This window comes from Rhinatrema bivittatum, chromosome 2 (assembly GCF_901001135.1).
Source record: "Rhinatrema bivittatum chromosome 2, aRhiBiv1.1, whole genome shotgun sequence".
NCBI classification, from domain to species: Eukaryota; Metazoa; Chordata; class Amphibia; order Gymnophiona; family Rhinatrematidae; genus Rhinatrema; species Rhinatrema bivittatum.
This window is the reverse complement of record NC_042616.1, coordinates 816,642,559-816,667,962: the sequence shown is the minus strand read 5'-3', so window position 1 is coordinate 816,667,962 and position 25,404 is coordinate 816,642,559. Positions and strand designations below refer to the sequence as shown.

The following is a 25,404-nucleotide window of genomic DNA, read 5'->3' as shown; positions in this document are numbered from 1 at the left end:
GCGGGACAAGGAGCCCACAGGTGGCGGAGGAGGCTCAGCGCTTAATGGTCTGTTCAGGACTCCATCTCAGCCACATAGCAGCCTCTCACGGTGCAGGAGTCGACAACGTTCAGGCGGATTTTTCTCAGCCGGCATCGCCTGGATCCCGGTGGTCGAAGCGTTGCCTCTCATTTGCGAGAATTGGGGAGTGCCCCACATGGATTTGATGGACACGTGGCACAACGCGAAGGCTCAGCGATGTTTCAGTCGAAGTCGAGATAAGGGGGCGGAAGGCGTCGATGCGTTGGCGCTTCCCGGGCCGACGGATGTTCTGCTGTACGTGGTTTCTCCCGTGGCCGATGATCGGCAAGATTCGGCGGCGCATAGAGTTGCACCCAGCCAACGTGCTCCCGGTGGCACCGGAGTTGCCGCGCCGGCCGGGGTTCGCAGACCTCGTCCAGCTCACAGTGGCGGCACCCCTTCAGCTCCAGGGGATGGCGGGTCTACTCCATTAGGGCCCCGTCTTTTTGGAGACTGCGGATCACTTCTGCCTCGCGGCATGGTTTTGAGAGGACTCGGCTGAAGAGAAAAGTTTACTCAGCTGCGGTGGTAGCCACGTTGCTACGTTCCAGGACACAGGCGACGTCCCTGGCTTATGTCCGTGTCTGGGTGGATTGGAGGAATGGTGCGTGCAGCGTGGGGTGGTCCCTACTGCGGCTTCTAGCGTTCCTCCAGGCAGGTCTTGCCAAAGGTAAGGTCTGGCTTGTAGTTCCCTACGGGTCCAAGTGGCGGCGATTGGTTGTTTGCGAGGTAAGGTCCGTGGTCCTTTCCTGACTCTTCACCCGGATATCTCCCATTTCCTTCGGGGAGCTAAGCACCTTTGTCCTCCATTGCGTCTCCCCTGTCCAGCTTGGAACCTCCTTTCCGTTCTCTCCGCTTATGCGCGGCGCTGTTTGAACCCTTGAAACGCTTAACTATTCAGGTTCTCACGTCAAAGACGGTGTTCTTGGTGGCGATTACTTCGGCATGGCGTGCTTTGGAGTTACGGGCTTTGTCCTGTAGGGAACCCTTCTTGTATATTTCCGATTCCGGTGTTTATTTGCGGACGGTTCCTTCCTTCCTGCCGAAAGGGGTGTCGGTTTTTCCATGTTTTTCAATTGAGCTATCCGCTTTTGCGGTCTGGGAGCCCTCTGATCCAGTAGCGAGGGACTTACGGAAGCTTGACGTGCGAAGATCCCCCCTTCGCTGTCTGGAGGTCAATTATCCATTTCGGGTCACGGCTCTTCTCTTTGTTTTGTTCTCTGGTTCAAAGAAAGGAGTTGCGGCGTCCCGCACGACGCTTGCCACTTGGCTCAAGGAGGCCATTGGTTCGGCGTACTTGGTGCGGGGGAAAATCACTTCCCGTGGGTCTTTGGGCTCCCTCGATTCGCTCTCCAGCTGCGTCTTGAGTGGCAGCGTCTCAGGTGTAGCCTCAGGAGATTTGCAGGGCGGCTACCTGGAAGTCGTTGCATACCTTTATCCGGCATTACTGGTTGGATGTCCGGGCTAACGATTCCGGGGGTTTTGGAGAGAGGGTACTCCGAGCGGGACTCTCTGCTTCCCACCCTCGATAACTTAGCTCTGGTACATCCCAGGTGTCCTGGACTGATCCTGGTACGTACAGGGAAAGGAAAATTAGTTTCTTACCTGATAATTTTCGTTCCTGTAGTACCAAGGATCAGTCCAGGATCCCGCCCGCAGGGCTTCGCTACAGTAACGGAGAGTCCGCTCATCATGTTTTCTTAGTTCTGCTGTTCGCTTGTTTAGCTCTCCCGGTTGGGGAGTCCGGTTCGAGTAGGAGTTTTTGGTGTTAGTTTAAAGTTAGAAGTGCTTTTTCTAGCCAGTTTTGTTACTTGGTTGCATGGCTACTTTGACATTACGTATGACTGAGGGGCTGTGACTGGCACAGGGGCTTATATATGGCTCCGCCCACAAGTTTTGCTCTGTCTCCACCTACTGGTGCGGAGTCACAACCCAGGTGTCCTGGACTGATCCTTGGTACTACAGGAACGAAAATTATCAGGTAAGAAACTAATTTTCCTTTATTGCTTGGACAAAGCCGGAAGACAAGATTCCATCTTCCGCCAATCTGTCCTGCGTAACTTATTTCCAATGTGACGTACCCACACCCTTCCACCTGCCTGGTGGGGTTCATGATGCCCTCTACCAAATTCCACCCCAGTTGTTGTGCCTGTTGCACGTCGTTGGGTACATTTGGTGCATGTTCGGACATCCTCAGCTCGGTACTCACCCATATGTGAGGCCTACCATCCTGCTTGTCCTGTGAGAAAGCAAATGTTGCTTACCTGTAACAGGTGTTCTCACAGGACAGCAGGATGTTAGTCCTCATGAAACCCACCCGCCGCCCCGTGGTGTTGGGTTCGTAACATTTTCTTATTTTATTTTCAGCACTACCTGCAGCTTTTTAACAAGACTGAAGGGGGACCCCTGCTGGCTGCAGGGTTGGTGCCGTGCTGGGCATGCCCAGTAGGGGCCAATCAAAATTCTGGAAACTTTGATAGAAGTTTTCCGTGATTGGGCTCCATCCTGATGATGTCACCCATATGTGAGGACTAACATCCTGCTGTCCTGTGAGAACACCTGGTACAGGTAAGTAACATTTGCTATAGTGTCTCCCTTGAGATTGCACACAGCACCAGTGGCAGAGCTGGGATTACACCTGAGGTGCAGGGAGAGAGTGACTCACACCATATTACTCACGTGCAGGTTACCCCCATGTTTCTGTTAAGGGTAGTAACTGCCTTTCTGTGCAGGTTACCCCCATGCCTTCTGTTAAGGGTAGCAACTGCCGCTCTGTGCAGGTTACCCCCATGCCTTCTGTTAAGGGTAGTAACTGCCGCTCCATGCAGGTTATCCCCATGTTTCTGGTAAGGGTAGTAACTGCCTTTCTGTGCAGGTTACCCCCATGCCTTCTGTTAAGGGTAGTAACTGCCGCTCAGTGCAGGTTATCCCAATGTTTCTGGTAAGGGTAGTAACTGCCGCTCCGTGCAGGTTACCCCCATGTTTCTGTTAAGGGTAGTAACTGCCGCTCCATGCTGGTTACCCCCATGTTTCTGTTAAGGGTAGTAACTGCCGCTCTGTGCAGGTTACCCCCATGTTTCTGTTAAGGGTAGTAACTGCCACTCCGTGCAGGTTACCCCCATGTTTCTGTTAAGGGCAGTAACTGCCACTCCGTGCAGGTTACCCCCATGCCTTCTGTTAAGGGTAGTAACTGCCGCTCTGTGCAGGTTACCTCCATGTTTCTGTTAAGGGCAGTAACTGCCACTCCGTGCAGGTTACCCCCATGCCTTCTGTTAAGGGTAGTAACTGCCACTCCATGCAGGTTACCCCCATGCCTTCTGTTAAGGGCAGTAACTGCCGCTCCGTGCAGGTTACCCCCATGTTTCCGTTAAGGGCAGTAACTGCCACTCCGTGCAGTTTACCCCCATGCCTTCTGTTAAGGGTAGTAACTGCCGCTCCGTGCAGGTTACCCCCATGTTTCCGTTAAGGGCAGTAACTGCCACTCCGTGCAGGTTACCCCCATGCCTTCTGTTAAGGGCAGTAACTGCCGCTCCGTGCAGGTTACCCCCATGTTTCTGTTAAGGGCAGTAACTGCCAATCCGTGCAGGTTACCCCCATGCCTTCTGTTCAGGGTAGTAAATGCCGCTCCGTGCAGGTTACCCCCATGTTTCTGTTAAGGGTAGTAACTGCCGCTCTGTGCAGGTTACCCCCATGTTTCTGTTAAGGGTAGTAACTGCCACTCTGTGCAGGTTACCCCCATGTTTCTGTTAAGGGTAGTAACTGCCACTCCGTGCAGGTTACCCCCATGTTTCTGTTAAGGGCAGTAACTGCCACTCCGTGCAGGTTACCCCCATGCCTTCTGTTAAGGGTAGTAACTGCCGCTCTGTGCAGGTTACCCCCATGTTTCTGTTAAGGGTAGTAACTGCCGCTCTGTGCAGGTTACCCCCATGTTTCTGTTAAGGGTAGTAACTGCCACTCCGTGCAGGTTACCCCCATGTTTCTGTTAAGGGCAGTAACTGCCACTCCGTGCAGGTTACCCCCATGCCTTCTGTTAAGGGTAGTAACTGCCGCTCTGTGCAGGTTACCCCATGTTTCTGTTAAGGGCAGTAACTGCCACTCCGTGCAGGTTACCCCCATGTTTCTGTTAAGGATAGTAACTGCCGCTCCATGCTGGTTACCCCTGTGTTTCTGTTAAGGGCAGTAACTGCCTCTCCGTGCAGGTTACCCCCATGCCTTCTGTTAAGGGTAGTAACTGCCACTCAGTGCAGGTTACCCGCATGTTTCTGGTAAGGGTAGTAACTGCCGCTCCGTGCAGGTTACCCCTGTGTTTCTGTTAAGGGCAGTAACTGCCTCTCCATGCAGGTTACCCCCATGCCTTCTGTTAAGGGTAGTAACTGCTGCTCCATGCAGGTTACCCCCATGTTTCTGTTAAGGGTAGTAACTGCCACTCAGTGCAGGTTACCCCCATGTTTCTGTTAAGATCAGTAACTGCCGCTCTGTGCAGGTTACCCCCATGCCTTCTGTTAAGGGTAGTAACTGCCACTCAGTACAGGTTATCCCCATGTTTCTGGTAAGGGCAGTAACTGCCGCTCCGTGCAGGTTACCCCTGTGTTTCTGTTAAGGGTAGTAACTGCCGCTCTGTGCAGGTTACCCCCATGCCTTCTGTTAAGGGTAGTAACTGCCGCTCTGTGCAGGTTACCCCCATGCCTTCTGTTAAGGGTAGTAACTGCCGCTCCATGCAGGTTATCCCCATGTTTCTGTTAAGGGTAGTAACTGCCGCTCCATGCAGGTTATCCCCATGTTTCTGGTAAGGGTAGTAACTGCCGCTCCGTGCAGGTTATCCCCATGTTTCTGGTAAGGGTAGTAACTGCCGCTCCGTGCAGGTTATCCCCATGTTTCTGGTAAGGGTAGTAACTGCCTTTCTGTGCAGGTTACCCCCATGCCTTCTGTTAAGGGTAGTAACTGCCGCTCAGTGCAGGTTATCCCAATGTTTCTGGTAAGGGTAGTAACTGCCGCTCCGTGCAGGTTACCCCCATGTTTCTGTTAAGGGTAGTAACTGCCGCTCCATGCTGGTTACCCCCATGTTTCTGTTAAGGGTAGTAACTGCCGCTCTGTGCAGGTTACCCCCATGTTTCTGTTAAGGGTAGTAACTGCCACTCCGTGCAGGTTACCCCCATGTTTCTGTTAAGGGCAGTAACTGCCACTCCGTGCAGGTTACCCCCATGCCTTCTGTTAAGGGTAGTAACTGCTGCTCCGTGCAGGTTACCCCCATGTTTCTGTTAAGGGTAGTAACTGCTGCTCCATGCTGGTTACCCCCATGTTTCTGTTAAGGGTAGTAACTGCCGCTCCTTGCAGGTTACCCCCATGTTTCTGTTAAGGGTAGTAACTGCCACCCCATGCAGGTTACCCCTATGTTTCTGTTAAGGGTAGTAACTGCCACCCCATGCAGGTTACCCCCATGTTTCTGTTAAGGGTAGTAACTGCCGCTCGTGCAGGTTACCCCCATGTTTCTGTTAAGGGTAGTAACTGCCGCTCCGTGCAGGTTACCCCCATGTTTCTGTTAAGGGTAGTAACTGCCGCTCCGTGCAGGTTACCCCCATGTTTCTGTTAAGGGCAGTAACTGCCGCTCCGTGCAGGTTACCCCCATGTTTCTGTTAAGGGCAGTAACTGCCGCTCCGTGCAGGTTACCCTCATGTTTCTGTTAAGGGTAGTAACTGCCGCTCCGTGCTGGTTACCCCCATGTTTCTGTTAAGGGTAGTAACTGCCGCTCTGTGCAGGTTACCCCCATGTTTCTGTTAAGGGCAGTAACTGCCGCTCCGTGCAGGTTACCCCATGTTTCTGTTAAGGGTAGTAACTGCTGCTCCGTGCAGGTTACCCCATGTTTATAGTTAAGGGTAGTAACTGCCGCTCTGTGCAGGTTACCCCCATGTTTCTGTTAAGGGCAGTAACTGCCGCTCCGTGCAGGTTACCCCCATGTTTCTGTTAAGGGCAGTAACTGCTGCTCTGTGCAGGTTACCCTCATGTTTCTGTTAAGAGTAGTAACAGCTGCTCCGTGCAGATTGCTCCCAAGCCTTATATTAAGGTTAGTAATATTAACAATCAAAACCAAGTAACTGTGAAATCCATATCAAAATTACTGCTATGAACAAATTTTACAGCCTGAGCAGCCTTCTTGATAATTCAGACAGTGCTGCTTGAACGTGCTGTACTTTTGAATTTCGATGTAGAAGTAGTCCTGCACTTTTCTGACTATCAGTACCCCGACCGTAAAAGTCAGGAAACGGAGAGCGATACTGCACTTCCATGAAAATCATGTAAGCTGATTGGGTAAGGGCAGTAATCCACGTGCCATCTGTTAGGGGTAGTAACTGCTGCTCCATGCTGGTTACCCCCCATGCACATTTGTCTTCACTTCCAACTCTCGCCTTTGGGGATCTGCAGAGTTTATTGCATGCCTTTTGAATTCGTTTACTGTTTCATCTTCACCACCTCTTCCAGATGTTTCCCAATGTTGGTTCTGATTCATCCCCCCTAGAATTTGATTTCATGACCTCTAGTTATACTGCTTGTTTTCCAGTGGAAAAGGTTCATGGATCATGCATCATTAACAGGTCTGTATCATATCTCCCACTGCGCCTCCTCTCTTCCAGGGTGCACATATTCACATCCTTCAGCCTCTCCTCATAAGTCTTCCGATGCTGACCGCACACTATTTTGGTCGCCCTTCTCTGGACCGTCTCCATCCTGTCTCTGTCTTTTTTTTTTAAGTTCCTGTTCATAGCCAGATTAGTCCAATCAAGTGGGTTTTGCATCCCTACCAGCAGGTGGCGACAGAGAACAAAACTTTGAGGCCCTGCTACATAACCGAGAGCGCCACCTGCAGTCCCTCAGTATTTCTCTCTCCCGGGTAGATGGTAGAGGTGCAAACCTGCAGTCTGACTAGTCTTAATGTAAAATTTAAAAAAAAAAAACGGAGAAAGACTTTAGCTGGATTTCGGATTGGAGTTTTTGCTTCCTGAGGTGTTTGGTACCTTGGTGGACCCTCCCTCAGGTGAAGCTGGGCGATTTGGGGGGGGGGGTTGGTAACCCTTGCCTGTCTGTAGCCCACTGTTTCCGGAGGCCCTGATTGCCAGGGGACTGGCTCCCTCGTGTCCTCCGAGGCCTCCTCCTGTCTGCTGTTGTCCTTGAACAGGGAAGTATTCCTGTCTGGGTTTGTTAATTAATTCAAAAAAAATTTATTTTTATTTTATTTATTAAGGCTTTTATATACCGAATTTCTTGATACAAATCAAATCAATTCGGTTTACAATGAACTAAGTAGAATATACAATTAACCAATCAACAAGAGTTACGGAGCATACAGTTACATTATAACAAGGAAGCCTTAACTTGGAGTAGGAAAATAAAGAAGGGGTGAACGGAGCAATAAATATATAAAATAGAATAAATACAATATACAGTGGAGAAGCCCGGAGTTTCAGTTTGAGGCAGGCCGGTGGCGGGGCGCTAGTGGCAGCAGGGGCTGTCGGGTGCGGGCAGTTGACCGGTAAGCCAGTTGTTATCTGCTTATGCTGAGGGATCCTGACAGCTAAGAGTGTTTTCCCGCTCACTGTTCTCGGCGGAGAGGCCGCGTGGCTTTGAGTCCTGCTGCGTGTGTGGGCTGACTTTTTTTTTTTTTTACCACGTGTGCGGCCTGAATTTCGGCAGAGTGCACCAGCAGTGATTCCTCCCGGAGCAGGTTCCTTTGCAGCCGCCTGGGGGATGGCACCAAAACCACGCATGGCGGCACGCGGGGCTTGCGGCCTCTGGTCGCTGCGGCTCAGTTCCTGCTCCCTTTGCACTGGCTTTTTGTGTTGTGGGAGGGGGGAACGGAGGGCAGCAGCAGTGGTCCCGGGGGGGATAAAATTCAGCAGCCAGATTGGCAGAGGATCGCGGGCAGTGGCCTAAGGCCCCCTAGGGAGGCCAGTGATTCCCCCTCCCCCGCTTTCACCTGTGGTGCAGGTGGCTGTGCAGGACGTGGATGGAGGAGGGGAGTCGGAAGTTAGCTTGCTGATCGGAGTGCAGATGTTCCAGAGGATTTTACCCCGGAGTTTGTCTTTCTTCTGCATAAGGCCTTTCTGGTGAGAAAGGGAGCAGGGGGGAAGCGTTCCAGTGAGCACATTTCTGGTCGCCCGGTCAAGATGCAGAAGGTGGGATCTTCTGGTAGATCTGGCGTTATTTTGAGGCGGCTAGGTCTTGAGCGCTCTGGGGTTCCCAGGGATTTGGAGGACTTCGATGACATGCAGGAGGATCCTGCAGATCTTTAACGAGTGATCCCGGATGTGGCTGCTGATCCAGACCCAAGTGCCGATCCTGAGGCTGTTGTGGTTGCGCAATTGGTTGGCTGACATGAGGTCCAAGTCTCAATCATGTAATCTACCCTTTAAAGGGAAGCTCTTTGATGGAGACATTGCGCATACTGATAGCAGCTGTCTGCAGAGGAGAGTTCCTGGCATCATTGGATCTGACAGAGGCCTACCTTCATATTACCATTCGAAGGGACCATCAGAAGTTTCTTCGGTTCATGTGCTGGGTCAGCATTTTCAGTTTTGGGTTCTTCCCTTCGGCATGGTCATGGCGTGTCCCGCATCTTTAGGAAGGTGATGGTGGTGGTGGCAGCATCCTTAAGACGAGAGGGGATTTTGGTTTACCCATATCTCGACGATTGGGTCATCTGGACAAAGACGGAGGAGGAGTGTGGTCACTCCATATAGCACGTGATGCTCCGATTGAGTTCTCTGGGTTGGGTGATAAACGCTGTGAAGAATCATCTGGTGCCAACCCAGTCGGAGTATCTGGGAGCTTGGTTCAATATCCAAGGCAATGACAGTGTCGAAGTTGCAAGTGCAGCGTCTGCTCTAGCTGCCAATACCAAAGGTCTGGGATTATCTACAGGTTCTGGGCTCTATGGCTTCCATGTTGGACTTTGTTCTGAAGGCTTTTGCTCATATGCGTCCTTTGCAGAAGGTGCTGCTATCCAGATGGAATCCGTTGTCAAAGGAGTATCATCAGCCTTTGCCTCTTTGGGGGGAATCCTGATCCAGTCTCTCATGGTGGCTCATCCATCCCAACTTGGATAAGGGAGTGGATCTGGAGGCCCCTGATTGGGTGCTGGTGTGACCACCAATGCCAGTCTCAAGGGCAAGGTAGGGGGCGGTGATTCAGGGGCAATCTGCACAAGGGCACTGGTCTGCAGCAGAGATGGCCTGGTCGATCAATCGCCTGGAGACGAGGGCAGTACATAGAGCTATGGAGGTTTTTCTCCCTTTGGTCAAGTGTTGCATGGTGAGAATCTTCTCAGACAATGCAATAACAGGGGCTTACATCAATCATCAGGAAGGTATGAAGAGTCCCGGTATGGCTCTGGAGTCTCAACAGTTGTTTGCTTGGGTGGAGCGTCATCTCGAAGGTGTAGTGGTGTCTCACGTAGCGGGCATGGTCAATGTGCAAGTGGAGCTTCTCAGCAGGCAGCAGCTAGATCCGGGGGAATGGGAGTTGTCCCTGGAGGCCTGGGATTGTCTATGTGCCAGGTGAGGAGTTCCTTAGTTGGACCTCATGGCAATGAGGGCCAATGCGAAGGTGGCGAGATTCTTCAGTTGCAGAGGGAAGACGGGCAGAAGGGTTGGATGCTCTAGTTTGCCTGTGGCCGACGGGGATACTCCTATATGTGTTTCCTCCTTGGCCACTTGTCAGTTGTGTATTGAGGCACATCCAGGGCAGGTGGTTCTGGTGCCCCGGAGTGGTTGCATTGGCTGTGGTTCTCGGATCTGGTAGGTATCGTGATAGACGGTCCTCTCAGGTTGGCTCACCTAAAACATGTTATGTGTTTTTGCTGTATTTAATATGTTTATTGTAAAGCCTATGGCTGAATCACTGTTTGCTGTAAACCGAGGTGATGTGCTTCACGTGCCGCGGTATATAAAAATCCATAAATAAATAAATAAGGGTTGCTTCGGCAAGGTCCCATATTTTCGGATCGGGAGGATCGCTTTTGTCTCGCTGCTTGACTTTTGAGAGGTAGAAGTTGTGTTTAAAGGGTTATTTGGAGACAGTCATTTCTACTTTGCTCTAGGCTTGACGTTCATCTATGTCTATGGCTTACGTCCGGGACTGGAAAGTGTTTGATGCTTGGTGCCTTCAGCAGTGACTGGATCCCCTTCCTGTAAGCGTTCTGCACATTTTGGACTTTTTTTCAGCAAGGACTGTCAAAGGTTCTGGCTTACAATTTGTTCCGGGTTCAGGTTTCTGCCTTGGGTTGCCTTAAGTGCAGGCGGCAGGACAGGGCCTTAGCCTCCCATCCGGATGTTGTGCAATTTCTGAAAGGAGTCAAGCACTTACAGCCTTCGGTGAGGAAATTGTGTCTGGATTGGAACCTCAACCTGGTTCTGCATGTGCTCTGTGAGGCCCCTTTTGAGCCCCTTTAGAGGAGCTTCATTGAAGGATCTGACGTTAGTCTGTTTTTCTGGTAGCCATATGTTCGGCCAGGCACTTTATCTTGCAGGGATCTTTTTCTCCAGATTGAGACTGACAGGGTGACGTTGCGGATGGTGCTGTCCTTTTTAACAAAGGTGGTTTCCTCTTTTCATTTGAACCAAATAGAGCTCAGCCTTTCCAGATTGGTCTAGGGAGTCTCCACTGGAAAGGGAACTGCATCTTTTGGATGTGCGCAGGACCCTGTTGCGTTATCTTAAGGTTACCAAATCCTTTCGGCATTCGGATCACATCTTTGTGCTGTTCGGGGGTGTGAACAAAGGGGCTAAGGCCTCAAGAACCTCGATCTCTTGTTGGTGGAAAGAAGCCATTTCTTTCACTCATATTTGTAAGGGTTGTGAGCGCATTCTACAAGAGTGCATGCGGCCTCCTGGGCAGCGTGTCAATTGGTGTCTCCTCAGGAGATATGTAGGGGTGCGGCGTGGTCCTCGCTTCATACTTTCACCAAGCATTACCATTTGGATCTTCGGGTTCAGGAAGACGCAACCTTTGGTGAGAGTGTTCTGTGCGCGGGGGCTTTCGGGATCCTGCCCAGTTTACGGGTGTTTTGGTACATCCCACTTGCCTGGACTGATTGGGGTATGAATAGGAAAGGAAAATTGGTTCTTACCTGCTAATTTTAGTTCCAGTAATACCACAGATCAGTCCAAAAGACTGAATATCCTGGTTAATTGCAGACATTTATGCATTGTAAATAAGTTGATTTTGGTGTTGCGTTGTTCGTTTTTCTGGAAGCATGGAGGGCTCTAGGTCGGGGGTGGTTCCAGCCCTGAGTTCTCTGCTCGCCCTGAAAGTTAAGGTGATGGTCTCTACTCTTTAGCTTGGTTACAGGTCAATACTGAGGGACTGCAAGTGGCGCTCTCAGTTATGTAGCAGTGCCTCAAAGCTTTTGTTCTCTGCCTCCATCTGCTGGTAGGGATGCAAAACCCCACTTGTCTGGACTGATTTGTGGTATTACAGGAACGAAAATTAGCAGGTAAGAACCGTTTTTCCTATATGGGCTCCAGAACTGAACACAGTACTCCAGATGAGGCCTCACCAAGGACCTGTACAAGGGGATAATCACTTCCCTTTTCTTACTCGATATTCCTCTCTCTGTGCAGCCCAGCATTCTTTTGGCTTTCGCTATCACCTTATCACATTGCTTCGCCACTTTCAGATCGCCAGACGCTGTCACACCAAGGTCTCTTCCCCAATCCGTGCACATTAGTCTTTCATCCCCCATTACTTTCAGCTCTTTTGGATTATAGCATCCCAGATACATGAGACTGCACTTTTTGGCTTTGAATCCCAACTGCCAGACCACTCTTCATAAGAACATAACATAAGCCTTGCCATACTAGGTCAGACCAAGGGTCCATCAAGCCCAGCATCCTGTTTCCAGCAGTAGCCAAGCCAGGTCACAAGGTCCCAAGGTTTGATAAATTCCAAGCTGCTTATCCCAAGAATAAGCAGTGGATTTCTGCAACTCCACCTTAATAATGGTTAATGGACTCTTCCTCCAGAAACTTGTCCAAACCTTTATTAAACGCAGATTTACTAATATATTTCACTACATCCTCTGGCAACGAATTCCAGAGCTTAATTATGTGTTGAGTAAAAAAAATATTTTCTATTACTTTTAAATGTATTACCTAATAACTTAATTGTATGTCCCCTGGTTTTTGTACTTTTTGAAAGAGTAAAAAACTGATTAACGTGTACTTGTTCCACTCCTTATTTTATAGACCTCCATCATATCTCCCCTTAGCCGTCTCTTCTCCAAGCTGAAGAGTCCTAACCTCGTCAGCCTTTCCTCATAGGGGAATCGTTCCATCCCCTTTATCATCTTGGTTGCCTTTCTCTGTATCTTTTCTAATTCTGCTATATCTCTCTTGAGATGTGGTGACCAGAACTGAGCACAATACTCGAGCTTTCGTAAATCACTTTTAATTCTCTCTACTCCTTCAGGCATGTCCACTCTGTTGCAGATCTTAATATCAGCCACAAATAAACAAACTTTACCTTTTGTCCTTTCCGCAATGTCGCTCACAAAGATATTGAAGAGAACCGGTCCCAACCTTGTGGCACTCCACTTAACACCGCTCTCTCTTCACAGTAGGTTCCATTTACCATCACACACTGTCCCCTGTCACTCAACCAGATTGTAATCCACGTCAGCACCATGGCACCCACTCCCAAGCTTCTGATTACGAGTCTCCTAAGCGGGACCATAGCAAAAGCTTTGCTGAAATCCAACTGGATGACATTGAGCGCTCTTCCACGATCCAGTTTTTTAGTCACCCAATCAAAAAAATCTATCAGATTTGCCTGATAAGATCTTCCCCTGGTGAATCCATGCTGCCTCTGGTCCAGCAATTCTCCCGACTGTAGATAGTTCACTATTCTCTCTTTCCTTCAGCAGAGTCTCCATTACTTTTTCCACCTCCGAGGTGATGTAACCGGCCTGTAGTTTCCAGCCTCCTCTCTGTTCCCACTCTTGTGAAGCGGGACCACCACCGCTCTTCTCCAATCACTTGGCACCACTCCCGTTTCTAGGGATCTATTGAACAGGGTCGCACAGAGGACCCGCCAGCACATCTCTGAGCTCCCTCAGTATCCTGGGATGAACCTCATCAGGCCCTGTGGCTTTGTCCACTTTCCAGGGATCTATTGAACAGGTCACACAGCGGAGCCGCCAGCACATCTCTGAGCTCCCTCAGTATCCTGGGATGAACCTCATCAGGCCCCATGGCTTTGTCCACTTTCCAGGGATCTATTGAACAGGTCACACAGCGGAGCCGCCAGCTCATCTCTGAGCTCCCTCAGTCGTGGGATGAACCTCATCAGGCCCCATGGCTTTGTCCACTTTCCAGGGATCTATTGAACAGGTCACACAGCGGAGCCGCCAGCTCATCTCTGAGCTCCCTCAGTATCCTGGGATGAACCTCATCAGGCCCCATGGCTTTGTCCACTTTCCAGGGATCTATTGAACAGGTCACACAGCGGAGCCGCCAGCTCATCTCTGAGCTCCCTCAGTATCCTGGGATGGACCTCATCAGGCCCCATGGCTTTGTCCACTTTCCAGGGATCTATTAAACAGGTCACGCAGCGGAGCCGCCAGCTCATCTCTGAGCTCCCTCAGTATCCTGGGATGAACCTCATCAGGCCCCATGGCTTTGTCCACTTTCCAGGGATCTATTGAACAGGTCACACAGTGGAGCCGCCAGCTCATCTCTGAGCTCCCTCAGTATCCTGGGATGGACCTCATCAGGCCCCATGGCTTTGTCCACTTTCCAGGAATCTATTGAACAGGTCACACAGCGGAGCCGCCAGCTCATCTCTGAGCTCCCTCAGTATCCTGGGATGGACCTCATCAGGCCCCATGGCTTTGTCCACTTTCCAGGGATCTATTGAACAGGTCACACAGCGGAGCCGCCAGCTCATCTCTGAGCTCCCTCAGTATCCTGGGATGAACCTCATCAGACGCCATGGCTTTGTCCACTTTCCAGGGATCTATTGAACAGGTCACACAGCGGAGTCGCCAGCTCATCTCTGAGCTCCCTCAGTATCCTGGGATGAACCTCATCAGGCCCCATGGCTTTGTCCACTTTCAGTTTCCCCAGCTCTTCCCATACATTTTCTACTGTAAATGGAGTTACATCTACTCCCCTCCCCTCCAGTTTCTTGTTAACTAGCGAGGGTCCTTCTCCTGGGTCCTCTTTAGTGAGCACAGAACTGAAGTATTTGTTTAATATTTCTGCCTTTTCTTCGTCTCTCTCCACACATTGATCCTTTCCACCTTTCAGTCTCACTATACCACTTTGGACCATTTTTTCTCTGTATCTGAAAAATGATTTATCACCTCTCTTTACCTCTTTGGCAATCCTTTCTTCCACCTGACTTTTTGCTTTCCTGATTTCTTTCTTCTTCTCCCTGAGCTTCACCAGATATTCATCCCTGTGCTCCTCTTTTTGGGATCCTTTATACGTTTTGAATGCTGTTCTTTCTGTCTGTATTTTTTTTTTCAATTTTTATTATATGTCAGTTTAAACACAAGATAACGTCTACCTGCAATGGAGACACAAAAAGAAACATATTACTAATTACATAGTAACATTCACAGAGAAGTATTTATTTATTTACTTTTTACTATGCCGATATTCAGGACAAGGGTCCTATCACACCGGTTTACAGCAAAAGAAGGGAAACTAGAGAAACATGAGAAAGTTACATATAACAGGGGCGATGAATTCAGGACAACTTAGTATGAAGATAACTTCATAAATCACTTTACTTCATAAATCATTGTATCAGGAAGGATACAGTGACTGGCAAATGGTGAGGGTGGGGTTAGAAAGGATAGGGGGATGGCAGATGGTGAGGGGTGGGGTTAGAAAGGATAGGGGATGGCAGATGGTGAGGGGTGGGGTTAGAAAGGATAGGGGGATGGCAGATGGTGAGGGGTGGGGTGGGGTTAGAAAGGATAGTGGGACTGGCAGGCGGCGAGGTGCGGGGTTAGAAAGGATAGTGGGAATGGCAGACGGCGAGGGGCGGGGTTAGAAAGGATAGGGGGATGGCAGATGGTGAGGGGCGGGGTTAGAAAGGATAGGGGGATGGCAGATGGTGAGGGGTGGGGTTAGAAAGGATAGGGGGATGGCAGATGGTGAGGGGTGGGGTTAGAAAGGATAGTGGGACTGGCAGGCGGCGAGGGGCGGGGTTAGAAAGGATAGTGGGAATGGCAGACGGCGAGGGGCGGGGTCAGGAAGGATAGGGGGATGGCAGATGGTGACGGGCGGGGTCAGGAAGGATAGAGGGGAAGTGGCAGATGGCGAGGGGTGGGGTCAGGAAGGATGGGGGAGTGGCAGATGGCGAGGGGTGGGGTCAGGAAGGATAGGGGGAGTGGCAGATGGTGAGGGGTGGGGTCAGGAAGGATAGGGGGAGTGGCAGATGGTGAGGGGGGGGGGTCAGGAAGGATAGGGGGAGTGGCAGATGGTGAGGGGTGGGGTCAGGAAGGATAGGGGGAGTGGCAGATGGTGAGGGGTGGGGTCAGGAAGGATAGGGGGAGTGGCAGATGGCGAGGGGTGGGGTCAGGAAGGATAGGGGGAGTGGTAGGTAAACACGCTCTTGTATGGCCGTGCCTACAACCTGTTGTGCTGCTGCATTCTGTAACAGTTACAGCACTTGCAAGTGACAATTCGGTGTTGCCATATAGAAAGAATGACCATAATCTATCGCCTACCACCCGAGTGTCCTGTCAGAGTCTGGATGGCATGGCAAGCTATGTGTTTGTTTCTGTCCTTCTCTTTTTGTGGTGTGTTTCTGTCAGTCTCTCTTTCACTTTTACCTTTTGTTATTCATGCTCACTCCCCTCTGTCTGTCTGTCTGTCTGTCTGTCTGTCTGGGATGGAGCGGGGGAGTGAGCATTGCTTCTGCTGTCTGTCTGGGATGGAGCGGGGGAGTGAGCATTGCTTCTGCTGTCTGTCTCGGATGGAGCGGGGGAGTGAGCATTGCTTCTGCTGTCTGTCTGGGATGGAGCGGGGGGAGTGAGCATTGCTTCTGCTGTCTGGGATGGAGCGGGGGAGTGAGCATTGCCTCTGCTGTCTGTCTGGGATGGAGCGGGGGAGTGAGCATTGCTTCTGCTGTCTGTCTGGGATGGAGCGGGGGAGTGAGCATTGCTTCTGCTGTCTGTCTGGGATGGAGTTGGGGAGTGAGCATTGCTTCTGCTGTCTGGGTTGGTGTTGGGGGGAGTGAGCATTGCTTCTGCTGTCTGGGTTGGTGTTGGGGGGGAGTGAGCATTGCTTCTGCTGTCTGGGTTGGTGTTGGGGGGAGTGAGCATTGCTTCTGCTGTCTGTCTGGGATGGAGCGGGGGAGTGAGCATTGCTTCTGCTGTCTGTCTGGGATGGAGCGGGGGAGTGAGCATTGCTTCTGCTGTCTGGGTTGGTGTTGGGGGGAGTGTGCATTGTTTCGGTTGTGACTGAGATGGAGATGGGGTAGTATGTATTGCTTTGGCGTTCTCTGGGTCGGTGTGGGGGTGTGTGCAACACTTCCACTTTCTTTCTGGGGTGGGGGGAAGTAATATTGTTGATTTGGATCAGAACATGGAAGTGAAACCCTTCTTACACTTTTCTTACAGCAATTGTACCAGACACTATCTGACTATGACATTCGATTCTACATGTACGAAATATTAAAGGTGAGCGTTCTCTTGGGGACCATTGAGAGGTGTGGAGGAGACCCAGGGATCATGGCTCTCCTCTTCCTTAAAGCATCTTCCCATTTTACTCACACCCTGTAACAATGGAATATTAAATCTCTGAACGTAACCTCTCCACTCTGCTACTTTTTCCTTCCCCTTTCTCCCGACATTTGACTCCTCCTGCCTCCCTTCCCTGCAGGTTTCTGATTACTGTCACATTATAGGGGGTTATGCACAGGCTAGTAACTTACTGTCATTCTCTTCCCTGTAGGCTCTTGATTACTGTCACAGTATGGGCATAATGCACAGAGATGTCAAGCCACACAACGTCATGATAGACCACGAGCACAGAAAGGTACCAGCTGATATTGGGTGTGATGGAATAGCTTTCCTGTATCTTCGAGACTGCTGCTGGAGTTAGGGGCCTTAAATGCTCAGGGATAGGAGAGGTTATGACAGCACTCTCAGTTAAAGGTGTGATGCAAACTACCGTTGTAGCCTTGGAAGGGTGCTGTGGTTGAAGGTGAGAGTCACTGCTGAAAGCGTGGTAAATGCCGTAGTTGGAAACTTGCATAGATTCCTTGGATTTGGAAATGCTGAAGTGTTGGTGAATGCTTGACTTGGAAGCTTAGGGACGTCGCTGGGGGGATTAAGAGGTGGAGGTGAATTCACTGCCAAAGTGTTCATGAATGCTTGTCTTGGAAGCTGATGATGTCGCTGGGGTGTTGAGAAGTGAAGGTGAGATTCACTGTTGAAGTCTTGGGAGGTTGATGGAAGATTGAGAAGTTGAGATGAACTTCACTGCTGATTGGGGAATGCTTGAGTTGGGGGCTTGGAAAAATTGCTAGGTGTTGGAAAATTATGTTGGCCTCGTGGTGCATTCTTCAACTGGGGGCTTGAGAATTTTGCTGGGAGGTTGGAAATGCTCAAAAGACTTGTGGTGAATGCTATGGACCACATTGACGATCCCGTAGAATTCAAGATATGTTATTGTCCAACTAGATGAAAATGGCTGAGCAATTCTCAAGTTGTGAGACTTGAGAGGACTGTGAAGTAAAACACTAGCTTTGAAATGGTTCTCTGCCTTTGCTTCTGTGAGCAAGTATTGGAGAGACTGTTATCTCATTGATTGATTTGATGCTGCAAAGGACGTTACTAGCTGCAGTAAGAAGCTCTCTCAAAGACTAATCTATTTCTTCCATGGGGACCCTGTCACTTGGGTGCATAATAAGACACCTTAGGTTTTTACCATGCACTGGGACGGCAGTCTAGAAGGATTTTTAATTAAATTGCCTTGAAATGAGCATGTTGCTATGGGAACCTTAGAAGGTAACCGAAATCTCACATATTAGCCCTCAGCAGGTTGCATGCTGAGGATCCTGAGCTGATTGATGGGATCTGTGCATGTGTGTGGGGGTAGAGGGCTCCTATAGAAGAAAGAGAGGATTGATCTCAGATTATCTGTGTGTCCCTGACAGTGGATAGACGGCCCTGCTCGTGTCATTTCATGTACGCTTCCTCTGCGCCCTGGCTGCTGTCAGGGGCAGTAAGGTCCTAGTGCCAGAGAAGAAATGTGTGTAGGGGACGGCCTGTGTTAGAACTGTCAATAATATCGTCAGAAGTCAGTATGCACTCCTCCCTCACCGGGAGTGCGGCTGGCAGCTTCTCTCATCTCTTGACCCTTTATTCCCACTGCAGCTTCGTCTCATAGACTGGGGCCTGGCGGAGTTCTACCATCTGGGGCAGGAATACAATGTCAGAGTGGCGTCTAGATATTTCAAAGGACCTGAACTATTAGTAGATTACCAGGTAAGGAGCCTGCACACTCAGGTGAAGCGTATTCTCTCCTGTGCTAAGTCTGAGTGAGGAAAGGACTCCAGACTGATGGAAGCTCTGGATCCTAGGCCGGGGTCTGCACTTGTGTTAAGAAGGACTCCCTGCTGGGGTGTAGTGTCTGCTTCACATGGAGACTCGCCTGCCCCTGCACCGGTGTAGGATCTGTATCCCACAGGCAGGCCTAGATTTGTCTGGGGTGCCTAAGGCGGCAAAAATACAGCAGAATTGCTGCCATCCAGCTGTGCTGAATCTCACTGAGAGGATGGTGCAATATATCATGCACGACAAAAACAGGCGTCCAGCGCGCGGACATCCACATCTCTTGGGCGCCCGATGCAGTAATCAAAAGAGCTGCCACGCTAAAAGGGACGCGCTAGGAATAAATAGTGGGTCCCTGGCGCGTCCTTGGCATCGGACGCCATTTGTTTTCTTTTACACGTCAAGCCCTTTTATTTTTTCATGATGCTGCTCTCTGTGCTTCCTTCTACTTAGTATCGCATCGATATTAAGTGCGAAGAGCCACAGAAAAGCAGTATTTTTGGTTCCCTGTAAGTACCCGGATCAGTCCAGACAGTGGGTTGAGCCTCCTTTCCAGCAGGTGGAGACAGAGAAAAACTTGAAGGATATCCTATATGAGGACAGAGTCTGTCCTCTAACCCTTCAGTATTCGTCTGTCTCCAGCAGGTGCAGCATCTCCCCTTCGGTTCTCTGCTTTAGGCTGGTCAGCCTTTCCTTCTTCTTTCCTCATGGATCAAGCAAGTACTACTACTTCTTCCTATTAAAAGAGAATTTTCTTTTAGTGACTTTTTTCTTTTTCTTCTGTGTGGAAGACGGTTCCGTCTCCTGGCTCTTGCCGTACTCAGGGGGGCTTTGCCCCTTGTGCGCTGCATAGACTGAGTCCGTACCTGCTTCCAGGTATGGGGACCGAGTCTGCCCAGGCCCCCCCTCCCCCCGGCTGCTGAGAGAGTTTAGAACCCGACTGCTGTGCTCAGTTAAAATAAATAAATAGATAAAATCTGTTTCAAAGTTTGAATATAAGTTACAGGTATTCCCCTACCTCTAACTTGTTTGCGGTAGTAGACCAGTATTTTTCTTTTTTTTTCTGGTCTCAGGAGGCCTTGAACCGGCAGCCAGACAGGCAGGAGTCCGCAGGTTTCCCTCCTGCTTCACTCCGGGCCTGCAGGCTGTCAATCAAACTTTTTTTTCAGCTTTTTTTTCTTCAGAAGCGGCTCTCCTATGCCGCGGCAGGCAACCTGCCTCTCTTGTGGGCAGCCCTCTTCGCGATTTTCGCGACAGGGCCTCTGCTCTGCTTGCCTGCCGGGTGGGGAAGGTCCCTCCTCGGCAGAACAAACAAATTTAGCCCGGGGATCGACTTCCTCTGGCATGGCCAGGCCGTTCCCGGGTCGGCAAAGCCCAGAAACGGTGGCCATCTTGGATTTTTCAGCGGCTCCGTTTTCGGAGCTGCCTGGGGCTGGGGGGCCGGATTTTTTTGACATGCCCCGCGGGTTCCCAGGAGGGGTCCCCCCTCCCCCCCCCCCCCCTTCCGGGAAATCCAGGATCCATTTTTCAGCAGAATTCGTCCTCCTCATGCATAAATCATATCTAGCTAGTCTGCAGGAGGAGGACGAAAGCTCCCCACCTCCACGCCGTTGACTGTTGGCCCGGCTGCGGAGTCCCAGTGGTCGGTTCGGGTGCAAGTGGTCCCGGGGGTACCCCCCCCCCCCCCCGCCGCCGGATCCAGGGTTTCCGGACCCCGCCGCTCCCCTGGATCTGGAGGGTACCCTTCCTTTGGAGGGGGACGACCCCAGAGCCCTTCACTTGTTCCACAAGGAGGAGTTGGAGCCCCTCATCCCCTTTGTCCTCCAGGAATTGGGGTTGGAGGGGGCCCACTGCGGATAAATTGATGGCCTCCTTGCCCAAGGATATGAACCTGGTCCTGGGGGGTCTCAGGGCTCCGGCTACCGCATTTCCCTTCCATCCCATGCTCAAGCTCCTGATCCTACGGGAATGGGAGGCTCCCAAGGGGGTTCTCCGGGTGGGGCGTGCCATGGACAAACTCTATCCCCTCACGGAGGAATGCTTGGAAATGCTAAAGAATCCCTCTGTGGACTCCTATGTTTCGGCGGTCACCAAGCATACCACGATCCCGGTGGAGGGATCGACGGCACTCAAGGATGGACAGGATCATAAGCTGGAAGCTCACTTGAAACGCATCTTCGAAATCTTGGCTCTCGGAGTCCGGGCGACTTGCTGCAGCAGTCTCATGCTGCAGGCTGGCCTCAGGTGAGTCCAACAATTACTCTGCACCGAGGACCTCCTGCCGGCAGAGGCGGGGAGCAGGCTGAGCATCTGGAAGCCGTAATCGCTTACGGGGCAGACTCTACGATCTGGTTCGTGTTCAGGTGAAGGCGATGGCTTCAGCGGTGTCTGCCCGGAGACTCCTCTGGCTATGCAATTGGTCGGCCGATCAGACCTCCAAAGCCCGGTTAGGCACTTTGCCTTTCAAAGGTAAGCAGCTCTTTGGTGAGGACCTTGAGAAGCTTATGGACTCCTTAGCGGACAACAAGGTCCATAAGCTCCTGGATGACCGTCCTAAACCATCCCGGTCCTACACACCCTATCGTCCTCGCTTCCGGGGTCAGCGTCGTTATACTCCACGCGGGCGGGGTGGTTCCTCGAGGGGTTATTCTTCCCGATCTCAGTCTTGGTCGCAGCCCTTTCGTGGGTGGCGGCCCTTTCGCGAGGGCCAGCCTGCGCGCTCCACCCCCAAGCCTGCCACACAATGAAGTTCAGCCAACTCATTCCTCGATCCCCCCTCTAGGCAGCCGCCTCTCCCTGTTTCTCGAGGAATGGGTCAAAATCACGTCTGATCAGTGGGTCCTCGACATTTTCAGAGACAGGTATGCCTTCGAAATTGTCCGTGACCTTCCGGATCTTTTTCTCTTTTCTCCATGCGGGCGGTCCAAGTGGGACGTGGTGGAACAAACTCTCACCAGACTCCTGGATCTGTGTGCGGTGGTCCCGGTCCTGGAGAGGGAGCTTGGCGCCGGCCAATATTCTATTTACTTCGTTGTTCCCAAGAAAGACGGGTCCTATCGCCCGATCCTGGACCTCAAGAGGGTCAATCAGGCCCTCAAAATTCCTCATTTCCGCATGGAAACCCTGCGAGCGGTCATCACAGCGGTTCGCCCCGGGGAGTTTCTCGGTTCACTCAATCTTGCAGAGGCGTACTTCCATATTCCAATCCACCGCGACTACCTGAAGTATCTCCGCTTCCATGTTCTCAACCAGGACTTCCAGTTTCGAGCGCTTCCTTTCGGTCTCACGACCGCGCCTCGTACCTTCACCAAGGTCATGATGGTGGTCGCGGCGGCTCTTCGCCGGGAAGGAATCCTTGTTTATCCCTACCTGGACGACTGGCTCATCAGGGCCAAGTCGGCGGCTTCCTGTCAACAGGCGGTGGATCGCATATTATCTCTTCTCGCTTCCCTCGAGTGGATAGTGAACTTCTCCAAGAGCAACCTTCAGCCCTCCCAGGAGTTAGAGTTCCTGGGAGCCCACTTCGACACCCGAGTAGGCAAGGTCTTCTTACCGCATGCGCGCACTCTCAAGCTGATCGAGCAAATCCAGAACCTGATTGCGCTACCGTCCCCGACGGCCTGGGACTACCTGCAGGTTTTGGGATCCATGGCTTCCACCATCGACCTCGTCCCCTGAGCCTTTGCTCATATGCGTCCATAACAGAAAGCTTTGCTATCCCGTTGGCAGCCGGTGTCGGAACAATTTCACATGGTCCTTCCGTTCATGGACTCTACAGTTGACGACTTGCAGTGGTGGCTGTCACTCCCTCATCACCTCCAGGGGATGCGTCTCCAAGCACCACAGTGCTTGGAGACGCATCCCCTGGAGGATGTAACCTCGGATGCCAGTCTATCGGGCTGGGGTGCGGTTTGTCTCTCCCAGTCCACCCAGGGAACCTGGTCGCAGACTCAGTCTCGCTGGCACATCAATCGGTTGGAGACCCTGGCGGTGCACCTGGTCCTTCAGGAGTTCCTCCCCCTGCTCCGCGGCAAGGCGATAAGCGTCCTGTCCGACAACTCTACCATGGTGGCTTACATCAATCGCCAAGGGGGCATTCGCAGTCCCCTCGTGGCCCTGGAAGCCAGCCATCTCTTCACATGGGCGGAATGGCATCTGCAGTGCCTGGCGGTCTCCCACATTGCGGGCAAGGAAAATGTTCAAGCCGATTTCCTCAGCCGCTAATGGCTTGATCCGGGGGAGTGGAAACTCTCAGATACAGCCATGGCTCTGATAGTGGACAGGTGGGGTCCCCCCCACCTAGACTTCATGGCGACCCTGCGCAACTCCAAGGCAAATCGGTTCTTCAGCTGCTGGAGGGAGCACGGCTCAGGGGGCGTGGATGCTCTGGTTCTTCCTTGGCCAGCGGACGTCCTTCTGTATGTATTCTCCCGTGGCCTCTGGTGGGAAAAGTTCTCAGAAGAATCGAACTCCACCGGGGACCCATGGTTCTGGTAGCACCCGAGTGGCCGCGAAGACCATGGCTCGCAGATCTCATCAACCTGGCGACGGACGGACCTCTCCGACTCTGTCATCTTCCTAGTCTACTTCGATAGAGGCCTGTATTTTTCGACCAGGCCGATCACTTCTGTCTAGCGGCCTGGCTTTTGAACGGCGACACCTGAGGCGTAAGGGCTATAAGGAGGAGGTCATCTCCACCTTGCTACAGGCCCGGAATCAGTCAACTTCCTTGGTCTACGTGCGTATCTGGAAGGGTTTTGAGTCTGTTTGTGCGGAATCGGGTATCCCAGCGTGCTCCGTCCCGGTCTCTGTGGTTCTTTCTTTTCTTCAGGAGGGTCTCTCCAAGGGCCTCTCCTTCAGTTCTCTGCGCATACAAGTCTCCGCGCTCGGCTCTCTCCTGGGTCGAGTGGAAGGTCATTCCATAGCGGGCCATCCAGACGTGATTCGGTTTCTGAGGGGCGTTAAACATCTCCGCCCCCCTTCTCGGGCCACGTGCCCGTCGTGGAGTCTTAATTTGGTCCTTCGGGCTCTCTGCAAAGCTCCGTTCGAACCTCTCCGACACGCTACGCTAAAAGACCTTACGCTGAAGACTGTCTTTCTGATCTCTATCTCCTCCGCTCGGCGGATCTCCGAGATTCAAGCGTTGTCCTGTCAGGAGCCCTTCTTGCGTTTTTCCGATTCAGGGGTTTCTCTCAAGATGATCCCTTCTTTCTTGCCAAAAGTTGTTTCCACCTTCCACGTCAACCATCGGTAGAACTCCCTGCGTTTTCCCCAGAGGAGATTGCAGGTACGACTGGGGGCGATCTCCGTAAGCTGGATGTCAAACGGGTCCTGCTTCGCTATCTCCAGGTTACCAATGCCTTTTGGGTCTCGGACCATCTCTTTGTCCTCTGGAGTGGTCCCAACCGGGGTAAGCCGGCTTCTAAGACCACTATTGCGTGGTGGTTGAAAGAAGCGATCTCCTCGTCCTATCTTTGCCAAGGTCGACCGGTCCCCGAGGGCCTGAAGACTCATTCACTGCGTGCTCAAGCTACTTCTTGGGGGGAGAGTCAATCCGTTTCTCCACAGGAGATTTGCAGGGCCGCCACCTGGACGTCCCTGCATACTTTTGCTCGACACTACCGTCTGGATGTGCAAGCTCCGGTCTTCGGTTCTTTTGGGCGGCAAGTGCTTCGAGCAGGACTGTCTCGGTCCCACCCGGTTTAGGGAAGCTTTGGTACATCCCACAGTCTGGACTGATCTGGGTACGTACAGGGAAAGGAAAATTAGTTCTTACCTGTTAATTTTCGTTCCTTTAGTACCACGGATCAGAACAGACGCTCTTCCCTATCTGTCTTTCTGTCCTCTCGAAGCTTGTTTCTTGCAGATTCGCAGACCTCAATACTTCTTTTTTGTGCAAGAATACTGAGCGATTACACCGGAAGCCTTGGTTGTTTTTGATTACCAAGTATATGCAGGAGCTGTAAGTCATACCATGTTTCTTACATTGTTCTACAGTTGCTCATTGAGCTTTATGGTTACTTGCTTGATCCTATTCTGGTTTTGTTGTTTTCTGCTTTGACAATGGTTATACTGAAGGGTTACAGGATAGGCTCTGTCCTCATATGGGATATCCTTTCAGTTTTAGTCTGTCTCCACCTGCTGGAAAGGAGGCTCAACCCACAGTCTGGACTGATCCGTGGTACTACAGGAAAGAAAATTAACAGGCAAGAACTAATTTTCCTATTTTTTCAGTTGAGCCCTTACGCATGGCAAAGCTTAATGCCAGTTCTGGGGCTGGCGTTAAATTTTCCATGTTAAAAAGTGTGCGTCAGGCGCACGGCGATTATATGCATCGGGGGTAATAGCCAATAGCCTCATCTACATGGCATTTACACGTGATGAGCGCTATTAGCTATACACTTCTTTAGAGGCACGTTTTCGACGCGCTAAGTCCATTACTGCATCAGGAGTTATTCTAACGCGTCCGAAACACAACATCCAACCGCGCATCAAGCTCTGCGCTAGGCTGAGCGCGCTATATTGCATCAGCCCCCGAATAGGAACCACACTCTGTCCTGCTCCATTCCCTCCCCTCCCAAAACAGCGTACAAGGAGCAGGAGGAGAGGGATGAGACTTGATTGAGCCCCACCTGTTCTGTCCTCTTACTGTTACTGCTGGCCAGGATCAGCTATAGTGACTGGGGAAGAGAGGTGAAGCATGTGAGTGGGAATCGGGGACTTCCGAGGAGAGAATGGGAGGGGGATTATAATATTGGGGGCAAAGACAGATTGGGGTGTAC

The 25,404-nt window shown here is 51.4% G+C and overlaps 1 protein-coding gene across 1 annotated transcript in view; it reads left to right on the top strand.

Moving 5' to 3' along the window:
- The window catches only part of LOC115083416 (casein kinase II subunit alpha-like), a 101,404-nt gene that overhangs the window by 71,157 nt on the left and 4,843 nt on the right, over nt 1–25,404 (top strand). The window contains exons 7-9 of the mRNA XM_029587222.1: nt 16,685–16,744; nt 17,019–17,102; nt 18,446–18,556. Of these exons, the coding sequence (XP_029443082.1) occupies nt 16,685–16,744; nt 17,019–17,102; nt 18,446–18,556 (255 nt within the window). The remainder of the gene's footprint in view (nt 1–16,684; nt 16,745–17,018; nt 17,103–18,445; nt 18,557–25,404) is intronic.